The 22,606-nt window shown below is 39.0% G+C and overlaps 1 protein-coding gene across 4 annotated transcripts in view; it reads right to left on the reverse strand.

The window, feature by feature from the left end:
• The window catches only part of NFXL1 (nuclear transcription factor, X-box binding like 1), a 68,078-nt gene that overhangs the window by 12,230 nt on the left and 33,242 nt on the right, over positions 1-22,606 (reverse strand). For all 4 annotated transcript variants that reach the window (XM_044417816.1, XM_044417819.1, XM_044417818.1 and 1 more), the window contains 4 exons: positions 21,727-21,867; positions 17,615-17,781; positions 16,324-16,393; positions 5,846-5,950 (listed from right to left, as the gene is read on the reverse strand). In XM_044417816.1, the coding sequence (XP_044273751.1) occupies positions 5,846-5,950; positions 16,324-16,393; positions 17,615-17,781; positions 21,727-21,867 (483 nt within the window). The remainder of the gene's footprint in view (positions 1-5,845; positions 5,951-16,323; positions 16,394-17,614; positions 17,782-21,726; positions 21,868-22,606) is intronic.

The following is a 22,606-nucleotide window of genomic DNA, read 5'->3' on the forward strand; positions in this document are numbered from 1 at the left end:
CAAACCTTTAAATACAATTCAAGAGTAGCAAAAACATAATGCAAACTTTGAAACCGCAAAATAATAAACACACAAAAACTGTAACTCAAGAAAATTATTACAAGATATAAATTGTGCTGGAAAAAAGCATGCCTAATCATGGTTGCTTCAGCATGGCCAGCATATACAGTGAATTCTACATCCCTGTCCTAGTATGGCAACCTAGTATTGTGTCACTGTACTCTGTATTTCAAAAGACAGTGAGAGAATCAACAGTGCCTCTCCTGATGCCTTAACTGTAGGACTGGTTTTCTCATAATGCTAAGCCCTGAGAAAGGCTGTTGAATTCTGGGTTCTCAACACATGAGAACATGGATGCACTTAAAAAGCCATGGTTGGTTAATGATGAATAACCCAGAAAAAGAACCCCATGGTTTGTTGTTGGGTTCTGAACTCAGCACTGTCCATTGTTTGTTTTGCTAAGCTACGGAGGGCAACAGTAGTCAAAAATCTCAACCATACTAGTACATCAGCACCACCTAGACATTTGGGATATAGGGAGGGTGTAGGCAAAGGAGAGAAACAAACAACCAGGACTGAAAGAAGAAAACCATGGTTTGTTCAAATATATGCCAAACAAATCCTGGGTACTTGAACAAACCATGAATTAAATAAATCATGGTTTAAGGTTGTGAGAAACAAGCTATAACGTGAGGGTAGGTTTAAGTAATAAATAGTGCTGTTTCAGATAACCTCATGTCAAGCCACTCAGGCTTTAGAGGTGGTAACCAGCACACTGAACTGGGCCTGTAAGCACTTCAGACAAGAAAGAATGTGTCTGAGAAAGAAGGGGCTATAGGGAATCATTGAGAGATTCTATAAACCACTCCAAACCAGACTTCCAACATTAAGTTTCATCACATCTTTTTATAAAGAGCAAACTCTTACACGCATAAAGTGTACATAGTCACAAATGCAAGTTGACTGCATCTATAAGTATTAATTATCTTCTTAGAAGTAGAAAGACCAATGTTCTAGTTAGAATTCTGATTTTCTTGAGAAATCCTCTGTATGAAGGTCACTGCCAGGTTATCGCAACATTTTTAGCTGCTGAAAAGTTTGCTTTCCAGAATTATTTCTTTTTCAAATTCTGTTTTAGTAAGTTTTATTACTGAAATGGAATGTCTGCTTTTACTTGTGTAATAATAATTGGGGACTCCAAATTTGCCGCCACTATTAAGATGATGATGAATATACAGTAGAGGTGACAGTAGAGGTGACAAATAGATTTAAGGAATTAGAACTGAGTGCCTGAAGAACTATGGATGGAGGTTCGCAACACTGTACAAGAGGTAGCAACTAAAACCATCCCAAAGAAAAAGAAATGCAAGAAAGCAAAATGGCTGTCTGAGGAAGCTTTACAAATAGCTGAGGAAAGAAGGGAAGCGAAAGGCAAGGGAGAAAGAGAAAGATACACCCAATTGAATGCAGAATTCCAGAGAATAGCTAGAAGAGATAAGAATGCCTTCTTCAATGAACAGTGCAAAGAAATAGAAGAAAACAACAGAATAGGGAGGGCCAGAGATCTCTTCAAGAAAATTGGAGATATGAAGGGAACATGTCATGCAAAGATGGGCATGATAAAGGACCAAAATGGCAGGGACCTAACAGAAGCAGAAGAGATTAAGAAGAGGTGGCAAGATTACACAGAAGAACTATACAAGAAAGAGCTTAATGTTCCTGATAACCATGATGGGGTGGTCACTGACCTTGAGCCAGACATCCTGGAATGTGCAGTCAAATGGGCCTTAGGAAGTCTGAGCAACAACAAAGCTAATGGAGGTGACAGTATTCCAGCTGAGCTATTCAAAATCTTAAAAGACGATGCAGTAAAAGTGCTACACTCAATATGCCAGCAAATTTGGAAAACTCAACAGTGGCCACAGGATTGGAAAAGGTCAGTTTACATTCCGATCCCAAAGAAGGGCAATGCCAAAAAATGTTCAAACTACCACACCATTGCACTCATTTCACATGCTACCAAAGTTATGCTCAAAATCCTACAAGCTAGCCTCCAGCAGTATGTGGACCGAGAACTACCAGAAGTACAGGCAGGATTTTGAAGAGGGAGAGGAACTAGAGATCCAATTGCCAACATACGCTGGATCATGGAGAAAGCTAGGGAGTTCCAGAAAACATCTACTTCTGCTTCATTGACTATGCTAAAGGCTTTGATTGTGTGGATCACAACAAATTGTGGCAAGTTCTTAAAGAGATGGGAGTACCAGACCATCTTATTTGTTTCTTGAGAAACCTATATGCGGGTCAAGAAGCAACAGTGAGAACTGGACACGGAACCACTGATTGGTTCAAAATTGAGAAAGGAGTTCAGCAAGGCTGTATACTGTTGCCCTGCCTATTTAACTTATATGCAGAGCACATCATGGGAAAGGTGGGGCTAGATGAATCACCAGTTGGAATTAAGATTGCTGGGAGAAATATCAACAACCTCAGATATGCAGATGATACCACTCTCATGGCAGAAAGTGAAGAACTAAAGAGCCTCTTGATGCGGGTGAAGGAGGAGAGTGCAAAAGTTGGCTTGAAACTCAACATTAAGAAAACTAAGATCATGGCATCCGGTCCACTCACTTCCTGGCAAATAGATGGGGAAGAAATGGAGGTAGTGACAGATTTTATTTTTCTGGGCTCCAAGATCACCACAGACGGGGACTGCAACCAAGAAATTAAAAGACGCTTGCTCCTGGGGAGGAAAGCTATGGCAAATCTAGACAGCATACTAAAAAGCAGAGACATCACCCTGCCAACAAAAGTGCATATAGTCAAGGCTATAGTTTTCCCAGTTGCAATGTATGGCTGTGAAAGCTGGACCATAAGGAAGGCTGAGCGCCAAAGGATTGAGGCCTTTGAATTGTGCTGCTGGAGGAGACTCCTGCGAGTCCCTTGGACCGCAAGGTGATCAAACCAATCAGTCCTAGAGGAGATCAACCCTGACTGCTCTTTAGAAGGCCAGATACCGAAGATGAAACTCAAATACTTTGGCCACCTAATGAGAAGGAAGGACTCCCTGGAGAAGAGCCTAATGCTGGGAACGATAGATGGCAAAAGAAGAAGGGGACTGCAGAGGATGAGGTGGCTAGATGAGGAGGAGTCACTGAAGCAGTTGGTGTGAGTTTTAGTGGACTCCGGGGCATGGTGGAGGACAGGAAGGCCTAGAGGAATGTTGTCCATGGGGTCGCGATGGGTCAGACACATCTTCGTGACTAATGACGACAACAACAGCAACAATTAAGATTATACTAGATTAAATTTTATTACAGCATTTATTTACCTGATGTTGTCTCACTTGCATTTTAATAGTCTCTGCATTAATGAGCACCACACATGCTATTAAAAAAGCATCATTTAAGCTCTATTTTAACACCAAACTAGGACTTACAAGTAGAAAAAAATAATGCAGTGTGTCAAAGGATGTTTTTTCTATGTCACAAGGCTTTACCAGTTTAGGTTACAATTACATAAAACAGTACAGCACAATCCTACATTTCACTAGGAATTGAATAGCTGCCTTTCTTTGATGTTGTTTAAAAATCAATGGAATTAGTTAGGCATCTGACATCTAGTTGGATTATTTTTGATAGAAATTCTTTGATTGTAAATCACCTTGAAAGGCTGTTTGTGTGGGAAAACCAGGCCTCTTTATGCCTTTACAGGCCTTTCCCAGTATGTATACCTCAACATTTGCAATTCTATTCATACCCCTGGAAAAACACCATCTGCATCAAAGTAACTGATGCAGATCATCATCACATTGTTATTATTATTGAGCAATGGCCCAATTCAGACATAACTGAATTGTCTGACTAATCAATCTAACAAATTGTGAAGCAGGAAATGAGTGATGAATTGGAGCATGCACAGCCTCAGAGCAGACTACCTGGCTTGCTAAGTCACACTTTTGCATTATGTCCAAAACAGGAAACTGTGGTTTAACAAATCAGGAAGTCTGCTCTGAACTGGAGTGTTCAGGAGTAAGTGTCCAAATTTGCAACCTCAGTGGGTCCTTTCTTTGGGAATGACCAAACCAGCCCATTGTACAGTGCTGTTTCCCAAGACAGCTTTATACAGATTAAATTGAGGAAAGTGACCCTAGCATTACAAATCCTGAATGATTAAAAAACAACCTCTTCTTGACACACACAAACACTATTCACTTTAATTGGCCTACCTATTTTTATTATTTCATATGTGTAATGTTTCTTTGTGGGGGAAAAGGATTAGAAAAAGAATTACATTTGCCAAATGGGGGAAAAGTTGCTGAAGCATAAATACACTTGTTGATTTATGTACATCAAACATTCGCATATCTCACTGAGGTGGGTCGCCTGGCCAATTCAAGGAATTCTGTTAATCTTGTTATAAACACTCTTCAAAAAATTATCGTTCTTTTATGGGTGAAGGTGTTCTGCTGGTGTCTTTATTAATACTTTGGTCTCACAAGATGGATTTTCATCTGCTTCTTCTCCCTTTCTAGAGGCCAGCATGGAACACCAGTCTAGAACATCCCATCTCTCTGTTTTCAATGGAAAAGTTCAGTGCATGCTTCAATTCTCACCCATGGAAATGGTCTAACTTCGGATGCAGTGTTAAATTAGTTAACTAAGCAAATAATTTCTACAATGTGATGTCCTACTGAAGCTACTCCAACAGTACCTACAAGATGTTGATCACAGCCTCAAAAGGGAGAATGAGGTAGGAAGAACAGATGTTTTAGGGGCTCCCTCTAATCACAAATGTAGAATTGAAAAGCACACATGCAGATGGAAGAGAATCAGATAAGGGTTTTATGATGCAAGTTGGAATAAAATGTGTATCTCAGATCAAAAAAGGCAACATGATATATAATTTGATTTTTATACACATTTTTAGTGCTTTGTAAAAACGTCCACTACATAAAGCAACTTCTTCTCTTCCTAACAGCTGAAGTACTATTAGAACTAAAAATGAATGTTCTCTGGCAATAATAATAATAATAATAATAATAATAATAATAATAATGCCATGTAAGGGGAAATCATTTATTTGTTATATTGTCTACTTCAGGGAAGATGATGATACCACAGTTGCACTGAGACTTCGAAAATGTCTGCTGTAAAATGCATTAAGGATTCACAAGTTTAATAACTTGTCTTGGCCCATTTTTTATGTAATTAAATATGCCTTTTCCTGATAGCTAGTCAGGAAAACATATTTCCTCTCTTTACTTGGGATTAGCCATATTTGAGCTAAACTATATATATTTTCCAGCATAATTCTGAACACATTTAATGCAACTGCACACGGATTTGAATGGTTTAGTATCTTCACCCTCAAATTCATTCATTCTGGAAGCCAGAATCCCTACTAGCCAAGTTGTACTTGTATCAATGCAGTGCACTGGAAAAGTCTGACATTACATCCATAGAGGTCTAGCTCTATGGAACTAGTGCTGCTCACTGAATTATCTGTCAGATTTCAGTTTAGGACAATTTTATTCTGTTTAAATAGTTGGTGATTATAACTGTTGGACATGCTGTCTAGTAATCTCCAACTTATGGCAACCCTGTGAATGGATGCCCTCCAAAATGTACTGCCCTTTACAAGTCTCCTCAGCTCTTTTAAATCAAGGCTGTGGCTTCCTTTATGCAATTGATCCAGTTCATTTCTGGTCTCCCCCAACTTCTGCTTTTGACTTTCCCCAGCATGATTGTCCTTTCCAGTGAGTCTTGCCTTCTCATGATGTGCCCAAAGTATGACAGCTTGCTTTAAACATAACACAGTTTTCAAAGTAAAATATGAAGTTTACCTTTTTGAGTCTCTTGCAAGGACACCGAACTTTGACCTTTTGATTGCAGTTCTGAGGACAGTCACCTGAATGACAGAGCTCCTTACATCGATGACCACAGGATAACTAACACAGGGTGGGAACAGAAGAAAAAAGATAAACTTTGGTCTGAAATGGAGCATGAATCCTCTTATGAACCAGTGTGGCAGAGAAGGTGACTCAAGTCTACTATATACATGCTTAGCTTTCTCTTCCCACTCCTCTCAGCCAGACTTTTCCATAAAACATAGCTAGCTTGCTACATACACTGTATTCAGGTCTTCAAAAGAAAGTGTGAGGGCAAAAACTCTACAAGGGGCTCTTTGTGCTAGCCCTCCTCCACCCCTGCATGCACTGGCCCCATTCTTGTGCTGTGTGTGTTGCAGCTACTACAGCTCCCATAATCCATTACCACTAACTATGGTGGAAGCTGTAGGGTGAAACATCCAAAGGGCCACAAATTTCCCACACCTGTCTAAAGGGAGATTTTAAGCATAGAAAAATAATGTACTTAGAATCCTACCATAAACATGACCCTTGGTAGTGCAAGACTCCCAAGCACTGGGAAGATTCTAAGTACATTCCACTGAATGTGCTTAGAATGCCCTGTCAGACCTTCACACTCAATGTGAGAAAGTTGGGTGTGGTGTGTCAGTGTGCTTGGGAAAGTGAGAACAAAGCTCACTTATGGATGCATGCTTTAAGTTATACACTCATGTAAATGCATGAATATGCTGCATTGGTAATTGGCAGCTGGGAACAAAAGAAGACTTAATGTGTATTTTAGAAGCAGACTCAGTGATCAAGTTGCATATAAAGTTATTTTACAATTCCATGCACAAATCTCTATGACAAAAGCTTCAGGTTCCGCTGGTCTCTTCACTCCCATGCAGCCAGGAGAAAGAAACCATGAATCAATTTCTCCATTTTCCAGTTTGTCATTACATACAAGCAAGGAATTATGTTTTTAAACAGACTGCTTTCATAATCATAATTTGAAGTAGGCTTGTTTAGCAACTGCCAATGAGTTGGGCCCTAAGAGCTCATGTATTTCATGCAAAATCATGGAACCAAGCCATTATAAGAAGGCCATATTCATTTTCAGATGTGAGCTAAATATGTTTTCATTTCTAATTTTCAAGAACATTTCATTAACTATCGTAAACAATGCATCTTCCAAGCATCTTAAAAATGAATAATGAAAAACTATGAAAAGCTAAAAATGAAAATATTTGTTTCAGAATTTTCCCTGCAACCATGAAGATGTTTCTGTAACCACTTTCCTGATACTTAAAATTCACATTTTAATGGGTATAACATATAATTTTTCAATGTGAATTCTCTTATGTGGACTGCCATTAGAAAAATGTGACTGGGTTGAGACTTATGATATTTTATTTCATATTTACAGTTGCTAGAAAATGTTTTTATGTTAATAAATCAAGCAGATTTATTAACACAATACAGATTAATTTAGATGTTTACACAATGAGTGATAAAGCAGAAGGGTTTGTCTTACTCTACATTTTTCTTTGAAATTTGGGGCGAATTAACAGTATATTTATTCACAAAGTTTTTAATGTGTGTGTATTGGTTTCTATGAGTGATTAACATGGGATCCTAACTGCAAATGTACACTACTCAGACAGGCACTGGAGAGTACCCAGAATACAACCGCACATCTCAATACACATTTCACAGGTTCGACAACCTCCACCCATCAACTGCCTGATCCATTCTGAGCAAGGCATCCTTATAAAGAAATCCACACAATACTAAACTCGCTTAAAGGAATACTATAGGACTGTGTGAATGCCATCAACACTCAATAATCTCCATGGAGATTATTATTATTATAAGTACCAAAGCCAAGATCAGTTACTAAATCCCACTGGAAAAATTAATCCCAACGATTTGGTCTTGAACACTCTTGATAAAGGAACAGGGCATGGTTTTTAAAATGTTTAATATAACATTGTTTAGTTTTAGTTAAAGAGTCCTACTTCCCAGCTTTATAGTATCAGTATTTTAGCAATAGCCAAGTTTAAAGTAAGCAGTTTAAGAAGTATACCTCTAATTGTTGCTTGTCACAGAATTATTTATTCTACAACATCTGTAATTTTAAAGTATGTTAATATGACTAAAAACCACATATTGCATGTGACCCACCAAGACAATACTTTATTCACTGCTCAAATAAGAAACATGAGTCCCTTGCTCACATGCACTTTCTATACATCAACATGATATATTTACAAAGCAAATCAACACTGCAAGAAATGCAACATCGCAGAGAATTTAGGAGATCTATGGCATTACATCTTCTAGGCATATAACAATAATAATGCATTCTATATAGTTGTATTTCAACCAAGTAGATGCTTCCTATAATTAAAAAAGGTCTCTTTAACAAGTTGAAGTTTTTGAATAACATCTGTGGCACTTTCCTAAAGAATGACTGTAGCAATTTCAAAGTTTGCTTGCTTTCTAAAACAAAAGATAATGTAACATACAAAAAATAACTCTTACAGCAAGCAATGAAAGTTTTATTTTTGTTATGTAGTACTGTAGCAAAACAAAGCCTTCAAACATATAAAAATTTTATGGCAACTCTTATACCATTCAAGCAGTCAGACTATATAATTAGATTTTTCATAATTCCCTAATGTAATATCAAATTTAAACTTCAGGCATACAACAGAGTACAAATAGTATCAATTTTGATTAAATTTCCTTTTAGTTTAGAGGGTTACACACACTTCTCATTATTGCTAACTCTATGTAAGTCTGGAACAGATCAGAAGTGAAATATTAAGCAGTTAAGTACAAATATCTACAGCAGTTAGTAGGATGTGATCCAGAATGCCACGCTGCATCAGCAGAACCAACATTTTCATTTAAAAAAACTCACAGCAGCACATAACCCGAAGAGACATTACAATGGATGCCAAAAGATGTGCACATCTCAAATTGCATACAGCTTTCAGCCTCAGTAGAATGCAAAACATAACAACATTTCATACAGAATACAGGGGAGGTGGAAAAGAGGCAAAAAACAAAACAAAACAGGAGGGACAGAGGGAGAGAGGGACAGTGAGCTTCTAGTGATAAATCTCTCTCCTCACCTTTCACAAGCAGGTACCTTCCATCTGGATTGTACTGGAATACAATTATCTATTATCTCACTATCACTATTATAACCATGCAAAAAATTCAAATTGGCTTACATAATGCATATCCATCAAACATAGCATGTATTCAATAGCTTAGGTTAACAGTTATATGTAAAAGCTATAATGATCTACCTAAGGCCTCATCACATATCACAGCCATAGGAGAATTAGATGGGGCTGCCTAAGAGCACTGAAATTTGCAAAAGTACTTAGCAGAGTGCAAAAGGAGGGAAGTATCAGCATTAGAATTAGGTAACTCTTCCAAGTATTCAGGTTTCAGGAAGTTTTCGCTTTCAAATACCAGGAGACTTGGGAAGTTATTCATGCTCAGGTCAGACAAAAGGGCAGGGGTCCTCAAACTTTTTGAATAGGGGGCCAGTTGAAAGGCTGTGGTGACCATCCGGTGAGGAGGGGGTGCCTGGGGACATGGGCTGGTGAGGAGCCGTTGGGGCATGCGAGGCAGCATCGGCGCAGCAGTGGCACGCTTGGAGATCTCCCAGCGAGTCCAAAACCATCTCTGAGCAAGTCACCACCTCCCCTGCGAGGCAGTGGCGAGCGCAAGCGTACAGGAGGCAGGCGGTGGTGGGGGCGGCTTGCCCGCTCGGAGACCATCTCCAAGCATGCAAGCCACCACCTCCCCACCCATGCAGCAAGCATGCAAGTGGGCGGCGAACGGTGGCACAGACTGGATGGATGGCCATGGCAGGCCGGATCCATCCTGCGGGCCGTAGTTTGAGAACCCATGCAACAGGGATTCTGGGAGAGGTGATTCAGTGCCATGGGCAAAAACATGGATCTTGATCTTCTTCTTGACAGGGGATTACTAAAATGGCCTGTAGGAGATTGTGGCTTGTTTCCATCTGATCATCCAGAATATGCTGGAGATTGAAGGAAAAACATAGAGCAGGTCCTTCAATCAACTGGAGTTTAGGGTGTCTATTCTATGGCATCTGCTATACTTCTCAGCTACCTAGAGTCTTGTAGTTTGCTAGGGATGTGAAAGGGTTTAGAATGGGTAACTGTAGAGTCTCTGGAAAGCTTGAAATATGGTTGGCTTGAGGCTCCATACGTGCTTTCACCCTCAGATCCAAATGCTGGATATAATTTTAAATTGTCCATTGTACAGTATGCATAAATATTTTTCATGCCGTAAGATCTGTTTGGTTTTCTAATTAGAGGATCAAAATTCTCTTTTCTTACCTGCTTTGGAATTATTATACTAAGGTACTTAAAAATAGACAGTTCTTGCAATAGTTTGGATTGTATTTAAAGGTCGTTTTGACTTTCCAGTGGATGTTAAGACATATTAGCTCAGTTTTTAATTTTTTATCAATGTTTATATTCCATTAATTCTCATTCTTTATATTACTCTTTCTGGAAAGTATAATATCTGCCATTGATTCAATAGCAAGGACAAAGAGGATGAGGGATGAAGAAAAGCCATGTTTGTAACCCTAAACAAGTAAAATAGTCTGAATCTACTGTATTGCCCAGACTGCAGCGTTGGAGTCCAACTAGTACAACTGATTAATGGAATTCATATATTTAATGCCAAAACTGAACTTGAATACAAGCTTTATCAAAAGAGGCCATTCAAGAACGTTGAGTGCTTAAAGCAGTTTTAAGAAAAGTAGCATGATTGGAGAGTTCTTGATTTTATCATAATGTAGCAGGCTAAAGTACATGCCTGAAGGATTCAGCTGCCTGCCAGGCAAAACCATGTAAATTCAAGTTGATGTTATGAAGGAATTTAGTCTATTGGCCAGGATTGCTGTGAACAGCCTGGAATCTTGGTTCAAAAGTGCAATGGGACGGAAAGAAGTCACATCAGAATGGTCCTTTCCAAGGTTGGAATTATGACCAGCTTCCAAGACTCTACTCCCATCCACAACTGCATTTCAGATGTGGTATTAACACAATGGAATGTTTTAGAAAATTCTTCTGTAAAACCATCAGTCTCTGGTGGCTTCCTGCTTCTTATAAGTACCTTTTGTCTCCTACTCCAAAAGGCTGGTCTAAATAAAAGTACTGTTCCTCTGCTTATGACTTTGTGGTTAAATTCTAAGTTATCTATTTCAATTAGTTGTTTAATGGAGTATAACATTTTAAAAAAATCTTCAATAGCAGAAGAGATTTCCTACAGTTGATGAATCAATTCCTTTGCTATCTTTAGGATTCAAAGGCAAGCAACTTGCTGCCCTTTATCTTCTATCCGCCCCAGCCAGTGTAGGAATTGTGGGATTCTACTCCAAGACATCTGGACTACATCTTGCCAATCCATGAAATAGATTCATTCTCTACTCTTATTTCAAATGCATAACAATCAACAGCAACAGACTGACCATAACAGACCACAGATGCTAAATGCCTGTACATTTTACAATTTCCTGTTCTTTTATGGGGTTTTTTTTTCCTAATTTGAAAATCACTTTTATTATCTTCAAAATATTTCTCTCTCTTTTGGCTAGGGGTTTCACTAATATAGACACCTTGAACCACAGCCTTCACTGCATCCTATAATTTGCCTGATATATTGGGGATTATATGCTTCTGTGCTGAATAGAGCAATTGCTATTATGGTTTTATTCTTTTAGTGTTTTTAAATGATTAATTTTAACTTTTGTTAGCCACTCAGAGAGTCTCCACTACCCGGTGGTATAAAAATGAAATAAATAAAGCTTAAATCAAAGTAGTAGTAATCATAGTAGTTGTTTTTATTTTATGGTCACAGATTAGAACAATCAATAAATAGAAAAATCAAAACATAGTTAAAACAATTTATACAATATTTTCACCCAAGTGAAATCAACATATTATTTAATACTCTCCTTTAGTTTTTTCAATATTAACATGTCTAGTGCTTAAATGCTATACTAGGGTGCAAAGATGCAATTCTGCAGGGTGACTATTGTACTTCTGTCCAACTGTAGACTGAAGTCCTTAGTCCTACCTCCTTCCATTATTATGAGGCCTTGTTTAAAATTACGTTTAAGCTATACAATGAACAAAGAGGTAATACATTCAATTCTGCTTTTTTGCTTGTATTTATGTATGATAACACTAACAGGCAATGTGAAGCATTTTGGGATATAAGTTCATAATGTTTTATCTATCTACACAAATATTTTATATTCTATTGTATTTTATACATACATGTTGGCAAATCAAAATGGAAATCCTTGGTAAGTTCCCTTCTAGGGTATGCTTTCCATGCACCAGTCTCTTCTTTGTGCACTGACTGTTCCACATCAAGACAAATTTAGATCCCTGTATTCTTCTTCCTATACTTAAAATGGATATCCTCAAGTGAATGAAATCCCCACTTCGAATGATCAGTTTTTGCATGGAACATTTCAAGAGAGGGGCCTGGCTTAGACCTTGGAAGATCTGCATCTTCAGCCCTTTCTTCTTCCAAAATGTGCAGGATGCTAACAATGCAAAAAAAAATTCCTTCTTCTGTGGGTATCTATTTAGGCTTACAATTATGTTTCACTGCATCATGCTTTTTTTCCACTTAAGTAGACCTAACACTCTGTTAGCTCTTTTGAGTTGCTGCTTTGCTAAGGGTAACACCAGAACTTTTTTTCTGGATTCCAGCTTGCTATAAATGGGAGCAGGTCTTCTCCTTTGTTTTTCACAAGAGCTGTGATTCAGATAGTCAGATTTGCATTTTCATTTGAAAATCTCTGGTGTTGATAATGACTCTTTTTTTAACTGAGTTTCAATCCAAGTCTATTGCATGTGCAATGCTTATATAACCTCTGCTGATTTCACTGCCAGGTTCAGCCAGTTTTGTTTTTAGGGGAAGGCGATGCAAATTTCTGTGAAATTCTTCATTATGTCCTGTTGGTGCTGTTGAAGCAATTTCTTTTCTGCAAGGCTTGTGAGCTTAGAAACTTGATGCCTTTGGGAATTTTAGTAGGCCTTTGTACCATGATGGATCCTTCTTCAGTGCATGGAGGAGTGTTCCTGGGCTACTCAAGGGGTAGGTGTGATCTCAAATTTCTTTCCTAGTTCAAAGCATTACACTGCCACATCACCTATTCCTTTCTATGTAAAGCCCCCCAAAAGTACTGGTAGTGATAGTATTTAAAAGTGAATGGTATTGCTAGCATATGACATGTATATCCTGCATTTTTGCTTCTTGTGAGGAACCTAAGAAGGCTTCCATTTTCCTCTTCCACTCCATTTTATCCATTCAATAACCACTCTATGAAGGAGGTTAGGCAAGAGTCAGTGACCAGACTGAAGTCACCCAGTGAGCTTCACAGCTGAGTGGGGACTAGAACCCAGTTCTCCCAAGCCCTGGTCCAACAGTCTGACCAACCATGTCACACAGGTTACTGGCTACTTACCTGTAACTGTAGTCCTTTAACTGCAGGGCCTCTGTTGGAACTTTCTAGAGCTGAGAAGCCCACCTACCACCTTTCCACATATGTCTATGGGGTTGCACACCCACCTTTCCCCTCTGTTCTTTTAAAAGCACCACAGTGATAACTCCAAACCATGATAGTCAGCTTGTTGAAAACTTCAACCTAGTTTGAGACTGCTATGAAAAAGTCAAATTCCATGTTAGGCATAATTAGGAAAGGAACTGAAAATTAAATAGCCAAGATCAGATTGCCCTGACACAAATCTATGGAGTGACCAGACTTAGAATGCTCTGTACAGTTCCGGTAACTGCACCTAAAAAAAGGCATTGCAAATTTGGAAAAAGAGCAAAAAAGGAAATTAAAATGATTAAGGGGCTGGAACAATTCCCATAGGAGAAATGCTTACAACATCTGGGATTGTTTAGATTTTAAAAAGTTGAGTAAAAGGAGACATGAGAGAGGTGTACAAAATTACGCATGGAAAAAGTGGATAAGAAGAAATTTTTCTTCCTCTTTCATAGGTACAGTACTCAGCATTCAGGTTGTGCCCCTCCACATATTGCATTTTATTCTTTATCTCTCCACTTTCTTGTGTGACATTGCTGAGTTATGTTGGCTGCAGCTGACCTTCTTTTCTTCAGGCTTCATCTTTCCAAGTTCTGTACTGTGTGTGGGCACTGAGTACCCATGTGTAGATCATTCTGAGGGTGCCCAGGGACTCTTTCAGAAGCAGAAGTTGGCACTGCCTCCAAGGATTTTAATGGACAGTGCTCCTGGACACTCTGTACTGCAACTGCACTGCAACCAATTTAAGTGGCCAGTGCTGGGCCGACCAACGTCAATGAATAACATGCCATTTGCCTATAGGAGGGAGGGGGAAGAGCCAACAAACAGCAAAAGCTGCAAAGGTTTTTGTTGTTTTATTGTCTTGTTTTGAGTCCTAAGCAGCTTTTTTTTTAAAAAAGTCGTATTTTGAAGAGAATGGTGAAAGAGCAAGCTAGAGGAACTGAATGGACCATGGGTCTGATATAGCATGGCTCTTCATTTGCTTCTAAAGTCCATAACTAGATTTCCAGGCCATGTGAAGCCAATAATCTATGTTGGGATGACTTTCTCAGTTGGGGATGGAAGGGAACGGTTACCCACTCCCTGGTCTGGAGAAAAAGCTGAAGGTTGTACCATTCCAATTCTGATGAATTAGACTGCTCGTCATTTGGGATGGACTCCAAATGTGTTGGGGTTTCTAGTGGATTCTGTCTAGCATTTGTGGTCTGAGGATCCTATGCCTAACTAGCTTCTTTCAGGGAAAGGATATCACTTGAAGTACCATGGACATTTTCTGCATCAACTTCACAGGGAATCTTTTTCATGAAGTGATCATCCGTACCTCAAGTGAGAGTACCAATTCATGTAAGGTTCTCACCAAAAGGGCAGCCATCCTCTCCTGGCCATGCGGGAATCACCAGAATATATGGAGTAGTTCAAATCAGATGAACTCTTTCTTGAATCTGTTGAGTAACAGTGCCCAGGAAAGTTTGTAGAATTCACACACACTGTAGAATTCAAAAGCTGAGTAACGGTGCCCGGGAAAGGTTGTAGAATTCAAAAGCTCAGCATGCTTGACAGGTGATGGTGAAAAGTCATTTATTTCATCCTTCAAAGTCAAACCTGCAATTAGAGTTTGTCTCCACTGCAGCCAATGGAGACTCTTTTGACAACTTCTTCACCATCAGAATGAGCAACAGTAATAATGGAGGTGGTGGTGAAAGTAGGATCTTGCCTCATGGCTGGCCAGCTCTATTATCATGCAGAAGAGCAAATGGCATTGGTGTGGATAAACTTCCTATTGGCAAATTCTTCTTCTTCTTTTGATTTCCATAGTCTGATCAGAGGTAGAACATTTAGACTATACCTTTTTAACAACAAATTGGGCCAGCAGTGAGTCAGATACCTGCTGGGTGAAACAGTACACAGGAAGATGATAATGGTACTGGAGTAGAAATTGAGAGTCAGATGGACCCAACAAAGTCAATGCTGGGGCTGAAGCAGGCGTTAGAGCCATTTTCAGGGACAGCTGAGGGGAAATCAAGGGCAGATGGGACCCCTGCTTGTTTTACCAAGTCTGCAACCTATACGAACTGCTCCCTAATACCACATGAAGGCATGAGGAATGATTCCATCAAGTTCACTGCAGAAACCCTGACAACAGGCACTGGGTTTGATGATACAGCCATTGCCCAGATAGAAAAGGCAAACGTTGTGCACAAAAGTGAGCAGTAATTTGCTCCTGCAGTTAGCCCAATTCACAGAATGGCCCCAAATGGCTGTGGGCTACTGCTGATAAAGACTGTGAAAGAGGCAAACACAGGCAGATAAAGACAAACACATGTAAAAAGGCATTCAGAATAAGAGAGAGAAAAAGAAGAGTGAATCTACACTGATTTAGATAGAAAATTCTCCAAAAAAACCACTGACGCTGTTGTTACAGCTGAAGAGAAACAGAAGGCAAATGTGAGAGCAGGGTAAGCAGAGTTCCCACTGAAATATCTTGGCTCTATAAAGTTCCAGTGGGTGTCCTGATCAGGCCAGACCCTTCCGTGCGAGGCACAGTGACCGGAAAAAGAACATGTATCTTTGGTGCTACTTTAGTGGTACATTAGCCCTAGCTTTTAGAGAATTCTCAAGCCACACTTCCATCTTCTTTGACAGCAAGAACAAAAAATCCACTACCGGAGTCCCTTACAGTGAGAACTGTAAATACATATGCAAATAAGAATACACATTTAAATACCATGCTAATTTGGCATCTGCCATGCCAGTGCTTAACACATTAAAATAATGAGAAACTGCATTTTTAAAGAGTAGAACATATATTGCTGAAGTAAAACATAGCTCAATCACACATACAGCTTACCTCTTTGGGGCACTGATTTTTGCATGAACTCAGTTCATCTTTTTCCTTTAAATCAGCACAGATAACTTTTCTGAGGATCAAATACAGAAAAGATGACATTTTATAGAGGCTTTCATAACCACTAAGTTAATTTACTCCTGAATTTTGGCCACACCGTTAAAAGTTATCAACAAGCAATTCTGTATTGAAATCAAAAGGCAAAGCCATGCACAGAAAAAGGACGGGACAAGTCTGAAAAGATAACAGCTGAACTATGACTGTGGAATATAGCTTAAAATAATATCACACCATACTATATGCTACAAGAGAAAAGTATGCAGTACTATGACAAACTAGCACTGGAAATATTGAGAGTGTAAACAAGTGTTTTTGGTGAATACTGGGTAGTATTTAACAAATGTCATTCTGGTAATAAAAATTACATTGGACTTTGGTAAGAAACTCAAAGTACAGTACCAATAACATTAACCTGCACAATGAGTTTTCCAGTATTGCACTAGAAAGTGTTGTACCCTTACAGTAGTGCAACGTAATTTGCCTTGGTAAATGTTTAGAGTTTGATACTGCTCATTGCTCTGACTAGGAAGCCACTCTTGTTAAGTACTGAACAGGAGAACAGACATTAGTCCAGAATTATACATTATGCCATACATTATTCTTATATCAACTTCTATACACTTTTCAAAAACAGTATGTGCAATAAAGTATCTCAGGGAAGTAATAGCAACATCCCAGTAAGACATGAGCAAGATAAATGTAGAGCCTCCTAATTCAAGATGGCACATCAATGCATTACTTCTGCTAACATGATCTGGGGCAAATACTTTCTCCACCTCCAACAGAATGTGTTGATCAGTTAGAGCAAATTTTTTCAAACAAGACCCAAGGAACAGAGGCCTCAGTCCTGTATTCCAATATATTGGTCCCAGAATCCCTTTCACGTGTTTCTAATTGCACAGAACCTACATTTGGCAAGACAGTGGTAGAAATCTTGCCAGATAGCCCTGACTGGGCACAAATCTTCTGGAACTGTGTGTGTGTGGGGGGGGGGGGTGTCTGTATCTATCCCCAGTACAACCAGAGCGAGAAGCCCCAGCCCAAAGCAGGTTTCTATACCCTGTATAGGTGTCAATGTGTTTTATTTTGTTTTAATATGTTTATGTACTGCAAGCTGCCTAGGAAGGTCTCAGCAGTAATAGGGAGCCTATAAATACATGTATAAATATAAAATAAATAAATAGTAATACTACAGTTTATCAAAGCTGAAGTGGAGTTTTCTTTAATTACATACATGCATTCAATATAAAGGCTTGTGAGTTTGCAGTGACATTTCATCCGGATCATTTGGGCACATGGTGCGCATTCTCCAGGATGGCAAGGCAGAGGACATGGGTGAGGGCATCCAGGTGGCCGTGGCTTGGAACATTCTTCTTCACACTGAGAGCATTCTTGACTTGCCTGATAATTTGGGAAAAGCCACAAATGATTTGTTCTTTGCCATAGCTCAAAAGAGAATAACTTAAAAAACAACAGTACTTAAATTTTGACCTAATAATAGTGGCTTGGATCTAGAGCTTGTATTGGCAGAAGCAGCTCAGACACTGGGTTTCCCACTTCTCCCTTCTGTCTGTGTGAGTGTGTGCGCGCATATGGGAAAGCCCATCGAATAAACCATTGATTCCAAACCACTGAAAACATTTTAAAGAGCACAGAAACATAACACATCTTACTACCTGTGTTGGCAATATCACATCACAATACTTAAATAATACATTACATGTAATAGTCCCATTTAGATACTCAAATAAAGAACTGTTTACCTGTCTCTAACAGAGAACTTAGGTGACTGACTGCTCATCAGTTTGAAACAAAATAGGCTACCCCAAAATCACGTAGAGGTTTCTACATATTCAGTGTAGGCTTGCTACACACACATATCTAAATTTGCAAACATTTTTTAACAATAAGGGTCTTCAGTGTGGTGGCTTCACTCCCCTGGAACTCCCTGCCTCTGAAGATTAGGCAGGCACCAACACTGTGATGTTTCTAGCACCTCCTGAAAATGTCTTTACTTCAGGAAGCCTTCCTACTGAACCGCAACCTGTTTAGATGCAAAGCAGTAGATAAATGCTATAAGTAACTAAAAGAAATGCTCTGGCTTAGGTTTGACAGCCAGCCATTATCCTGAGCTCTTCAGTGCTACATAACACAACAGGAAATGAGAAGAAAAATATCCACTGTAACCCTTAAACAGCACTGCAAGGCTCCTTTCACAGGGTGACCTAAACAGGAGCACTCATGTTGGGGGCAACATTTCATTGCAGCTCCAGTTTCTCTAATAATATCTGAAGCAGCCCATTAATGGAAATCTCTAAATGCTCCCCCAATGAGACTGGTTTAAACATTTTGACCACAGTTACTAATGAACCTAGTAAGCTGTTTAAAAGAAAAGGTAACTCACAAGCTAAGAACTTTGTAGGACTGCATTTTGCTTCTTAAGTATAGCAGTATGTAGTTTCATCTTTGTTCTAGTTGAAATTCCATTTTGACACATCATCTGATGAATTTTAAAAACTACACATAATGGTAGTGTGCTATTTTCTCATCTTAGTGTGCACACAGAGTAGCTTCAGAGATTCCACAGATAAGCAGCCAGGGCTCTCTTGGTGTCATCAGGCAGTACCTGTCTCAAAAGACTCTTGCATAGGAATGTTTCTCAGGAATATAGATTGGACAACTTCCCTATAGCAAGATTCTTTCCCAAAATTGCCAGCATGTGCTGCTTGCCAGCTGAGGAAGTGGGCACCCACCCCCCTTATCCTGGAGCCTGGAAGGGGCGGGGCAGGGGCTCCCGCCTACTTCGTGACATAGTTATTGAAGTTTCTCTCCAATCTAGGCCTTGTGCTCCATAGAAAAGCCCACAGGCGTGACACACAGAGACCACAACGAAGAACAGACTGTACCAGTGCTACTTTTTGGCAACATCTAAAGCTGCATCCTGGCACTACAAAACATGTCTGTGAGGTTAAAATAGGATAACCCTAGCCTCACCAGCACAGACAAATAGGCCAGGTGATATAGCAGCAGGAACACAAATTTAACAATTCCTGAATAAGCTATGGAACTAAGACAGTATAGTGGATAAAATTTTGCACTTAGACTAAGGAGACCAGAATTCAAATCCTTCCACACCTTTTACAGTCATTAGATGACCTTGGCCAAATCACTCTCTTCCTGTGAGGATAAGGTGTTATAACCCCATGTACACTATCCTGAAGCTTTTGGAGAATGGTAAGTATAAAAAATTAAAGAAATTAACTATAAGTTAATGATGAGCACAATTATTATTTCTAACAATGAACTCAGGTGGTGAGTACCAACACGATTGTAGCCAAACAGGGCCACTGAGAAACGAGAGGGAGATATGAGCACGCTTGAAGAAACCTCAAAGATTTCTTTAAAAAAAACCTGAAGGAAGTAACTTCTTGCCTAAATTGCAATATTTTGTTGTATGTCTTTCTTGGTTTTTTTTAAATGGAGAAATAGCTGAACTAGCCTACACCAAATTACAAAAGGATAATTAGGAAACGAGCTGGAGACCAAGCAAGGAAAGTTTAATTCCAAAGGTTAAGACAGACAAAACTGTTCAGCAACTCTGCTAAAAGCAAGCACTTCTTTATTGCTTTTCACCTGTAAAGCTCTGAACAAACATTAATTTGAGTCACGAAGATGCTACAGTCCAAAATATATTAGATGTGAGTAGCTCATACACAAAAATCACTATTTTAGAATGCTTTCCATTTTTAGCTTCTGCCAAAAGGTACACATTGTTAAGAGGTATGAAACACACATTTCAGATGAACTTCTGATTTTCGTATCGCTTCTAAATAACTAGCAAACTTTCAGGGCTGGAATCTGTCCTACAAATGATGGAAAAAAGTACATAGCAGGATGGTTGTATGGCTTTTACACCCTACCCTCAAGAATTATGGACAGAGGACATTTTAAAGGTTAAATATCTTTATTTGTATCTACTGTAACTAGGTTTACAATTATTTCAATGGGATAATTGTAGTCTACTTTAGCACACTGTCCAGGAAACAAGTACCATTTCTACAAGTGTTTTAAATGGTTTTTAAAAATCTCATTAGGGAATGACAGTTATTTAGAGATGCATTCTACATAAAGAAAGTGAGACTGAAGTTGGCTTTTATTGCTAAGCAAGGCTTGCCAAATATCTGGCCAGTTCTTCCCCTTAACTTGAATATAATTCTTGAGTGGTTTCAACACAAGACCGTTAATTGTGTTTCAACACAATTGAAAATGCTTTGTTTAAAATGCTTACTTTGCTCAAAACACTGAAATAGATAAACAAGAAAGACAGACAGACAGACAGACAGAAACCAAACAGTCATCGTATTGAACTATCCACATTAATCACTCAATATTAAAAGCACAGCAAATATGTGGTGTCTCACATTATTCTTTCTTCTGTGTGGTTGCTTTTACACACAGTCACACACATCCCTTGATTCTGGAGTCATTAACTGAAGAGATACAAATGTGTACTCTTGCCATTCAAATTTACCAGGAACTTCCAGCAAGAACACAACTCATCATGCCCTAGCCCAGTCCTGTCCAGATATGTTGGCCTTACAGGTTGTGAGTGAAGTAGTCCAACACCAGGAGGAAGTTTAAGGAAAACTCATGGAGACTGATATGTATTATTTCTGAGTAAACCTTTAAACTATGACAGGGTGCAGAAGCTGTGATCCACAGGGAGCTCCACATAGTGCTATTCACACACACCACAGAATACCCACACCACCAAAATTACCACCAATTGAGTCGGACGTTCACCCCAAGGATGCCAATCACTGTGTGCAGGAGGACACTCTTAAGGTCTAGTACTCAAGAGAATCTCTCAGTATGAGTCTGTAGCTGTCAGCAATAAGAATGTCCCAGGACTGTCAAGAAGTGAGTGAAAAATGATAGGCTGGTTGAGACAGAGGGACGGTGTTCAAGTGAAAGTGCATGTGTGCACTATGGGAAGGAAGAGCAAACACATGTGCATCTACAAGAACATGATGTGAAGCTACTGCCCTCCCTAACAGACACTACATATGTATTTGGATGAAAAGGTTGTTCCTCCCTGCTAAATGAGACACCATATGTCACTCTGAAAAATTTTGTATTTTATAAAGTTTCTTACAACATTACACACACACACACACACACACACACACACACACAGAGAGAGAGAGAGAGAGAGAGAGAGAGAGAGAGAGAGAGAGAGCGAGCGCGCGCGCGCGCGCGCGCGCGCGAGCGCTGCTTATAATTTAATCTGGACAATAAAATAAGAGCAAAGTGTTTTTAATCTGCTCTGGAAAAGATTAGTCTTACCTTTTGGACATCATTGTCATTATCTGTTTCAGTAATTTTATGACACTCTTTCATGCAAGTATGATTCTGACAATCAAGCAGTCTTCCACAAACTCTTTTACATGAGAAGGGTCTTGCAGTATGACATGGCAATGGAGTTATCTGGAAGATTAAAAGAGTGAAAATTTTGCTTGGGGGCCACCTTGGATAACTTTCAACATTTTGATAATTGCAATACCTGCCATAAAATAAGAACTTACAATGTAAAATTGAGTTTAAGTAGGCTTAATGCAATTACAAATAAGACATCTTTCCAGTATCATTAGTCTGCATTAAAATAGATTTTTCCATGCTTTTTAACACAGAAAGGATACTGGAAGAAGGCTTTTCTCAACATTTCTAGAAAAATAGGCAGCTCCTGATGAAGGAAAAAGTTTCCGCAATTTCATTTCATCTTGTTTTCATGAAACATAAATGATTTTTCCTTTCATTGTTTTTGTGACATAATGTGCAACAGTATATGAAAACAATTTTACTAGTGATAAGCATCCGACTCAGAACTAAAATAATCCAGACAGGCTGCTTAGAATTACATATTAAGTTTTTCTAAGATAAGAAGCAAAGTATAGATGTGCTCACTAAAAACACACACACACTCAGGAATTATAATGAATTTGGAATTTAAGTAATGTGGATGGTGACTGAAGTCCCCAAAGGTTTTCCAAAATGAAATAGATATTGCTGGCAATCCCTTGAGCCTTAATCATATGGATTATGTTATTTGCTGTTTGATAACATTTTTTTGGACTGAGGTTGGTAATCTGATAACTTACACATGAGATCACTAACATATTGTCTGTAAAGAACTCCCCTGGTGCCTTCCAAGCTTCCTATTCCTGCT

The sequence above is a fragment of the Varanus komodoensis genome, unplaced genomic scaffold, assembly GCF_004798865.1.
Source record: "Varanus komodoensis strain SLA01 unplaced genomic scaffold, ASM479886v1 scaffold9, whole genome shotgun sequence".
Taxonomy (NCBI): domain Eukaryota; kingdom Metazoa; phylum Chordata; class Lepidosauria; order Squamata; family Varanidae; genus Varanus; species Varanus komodoensis.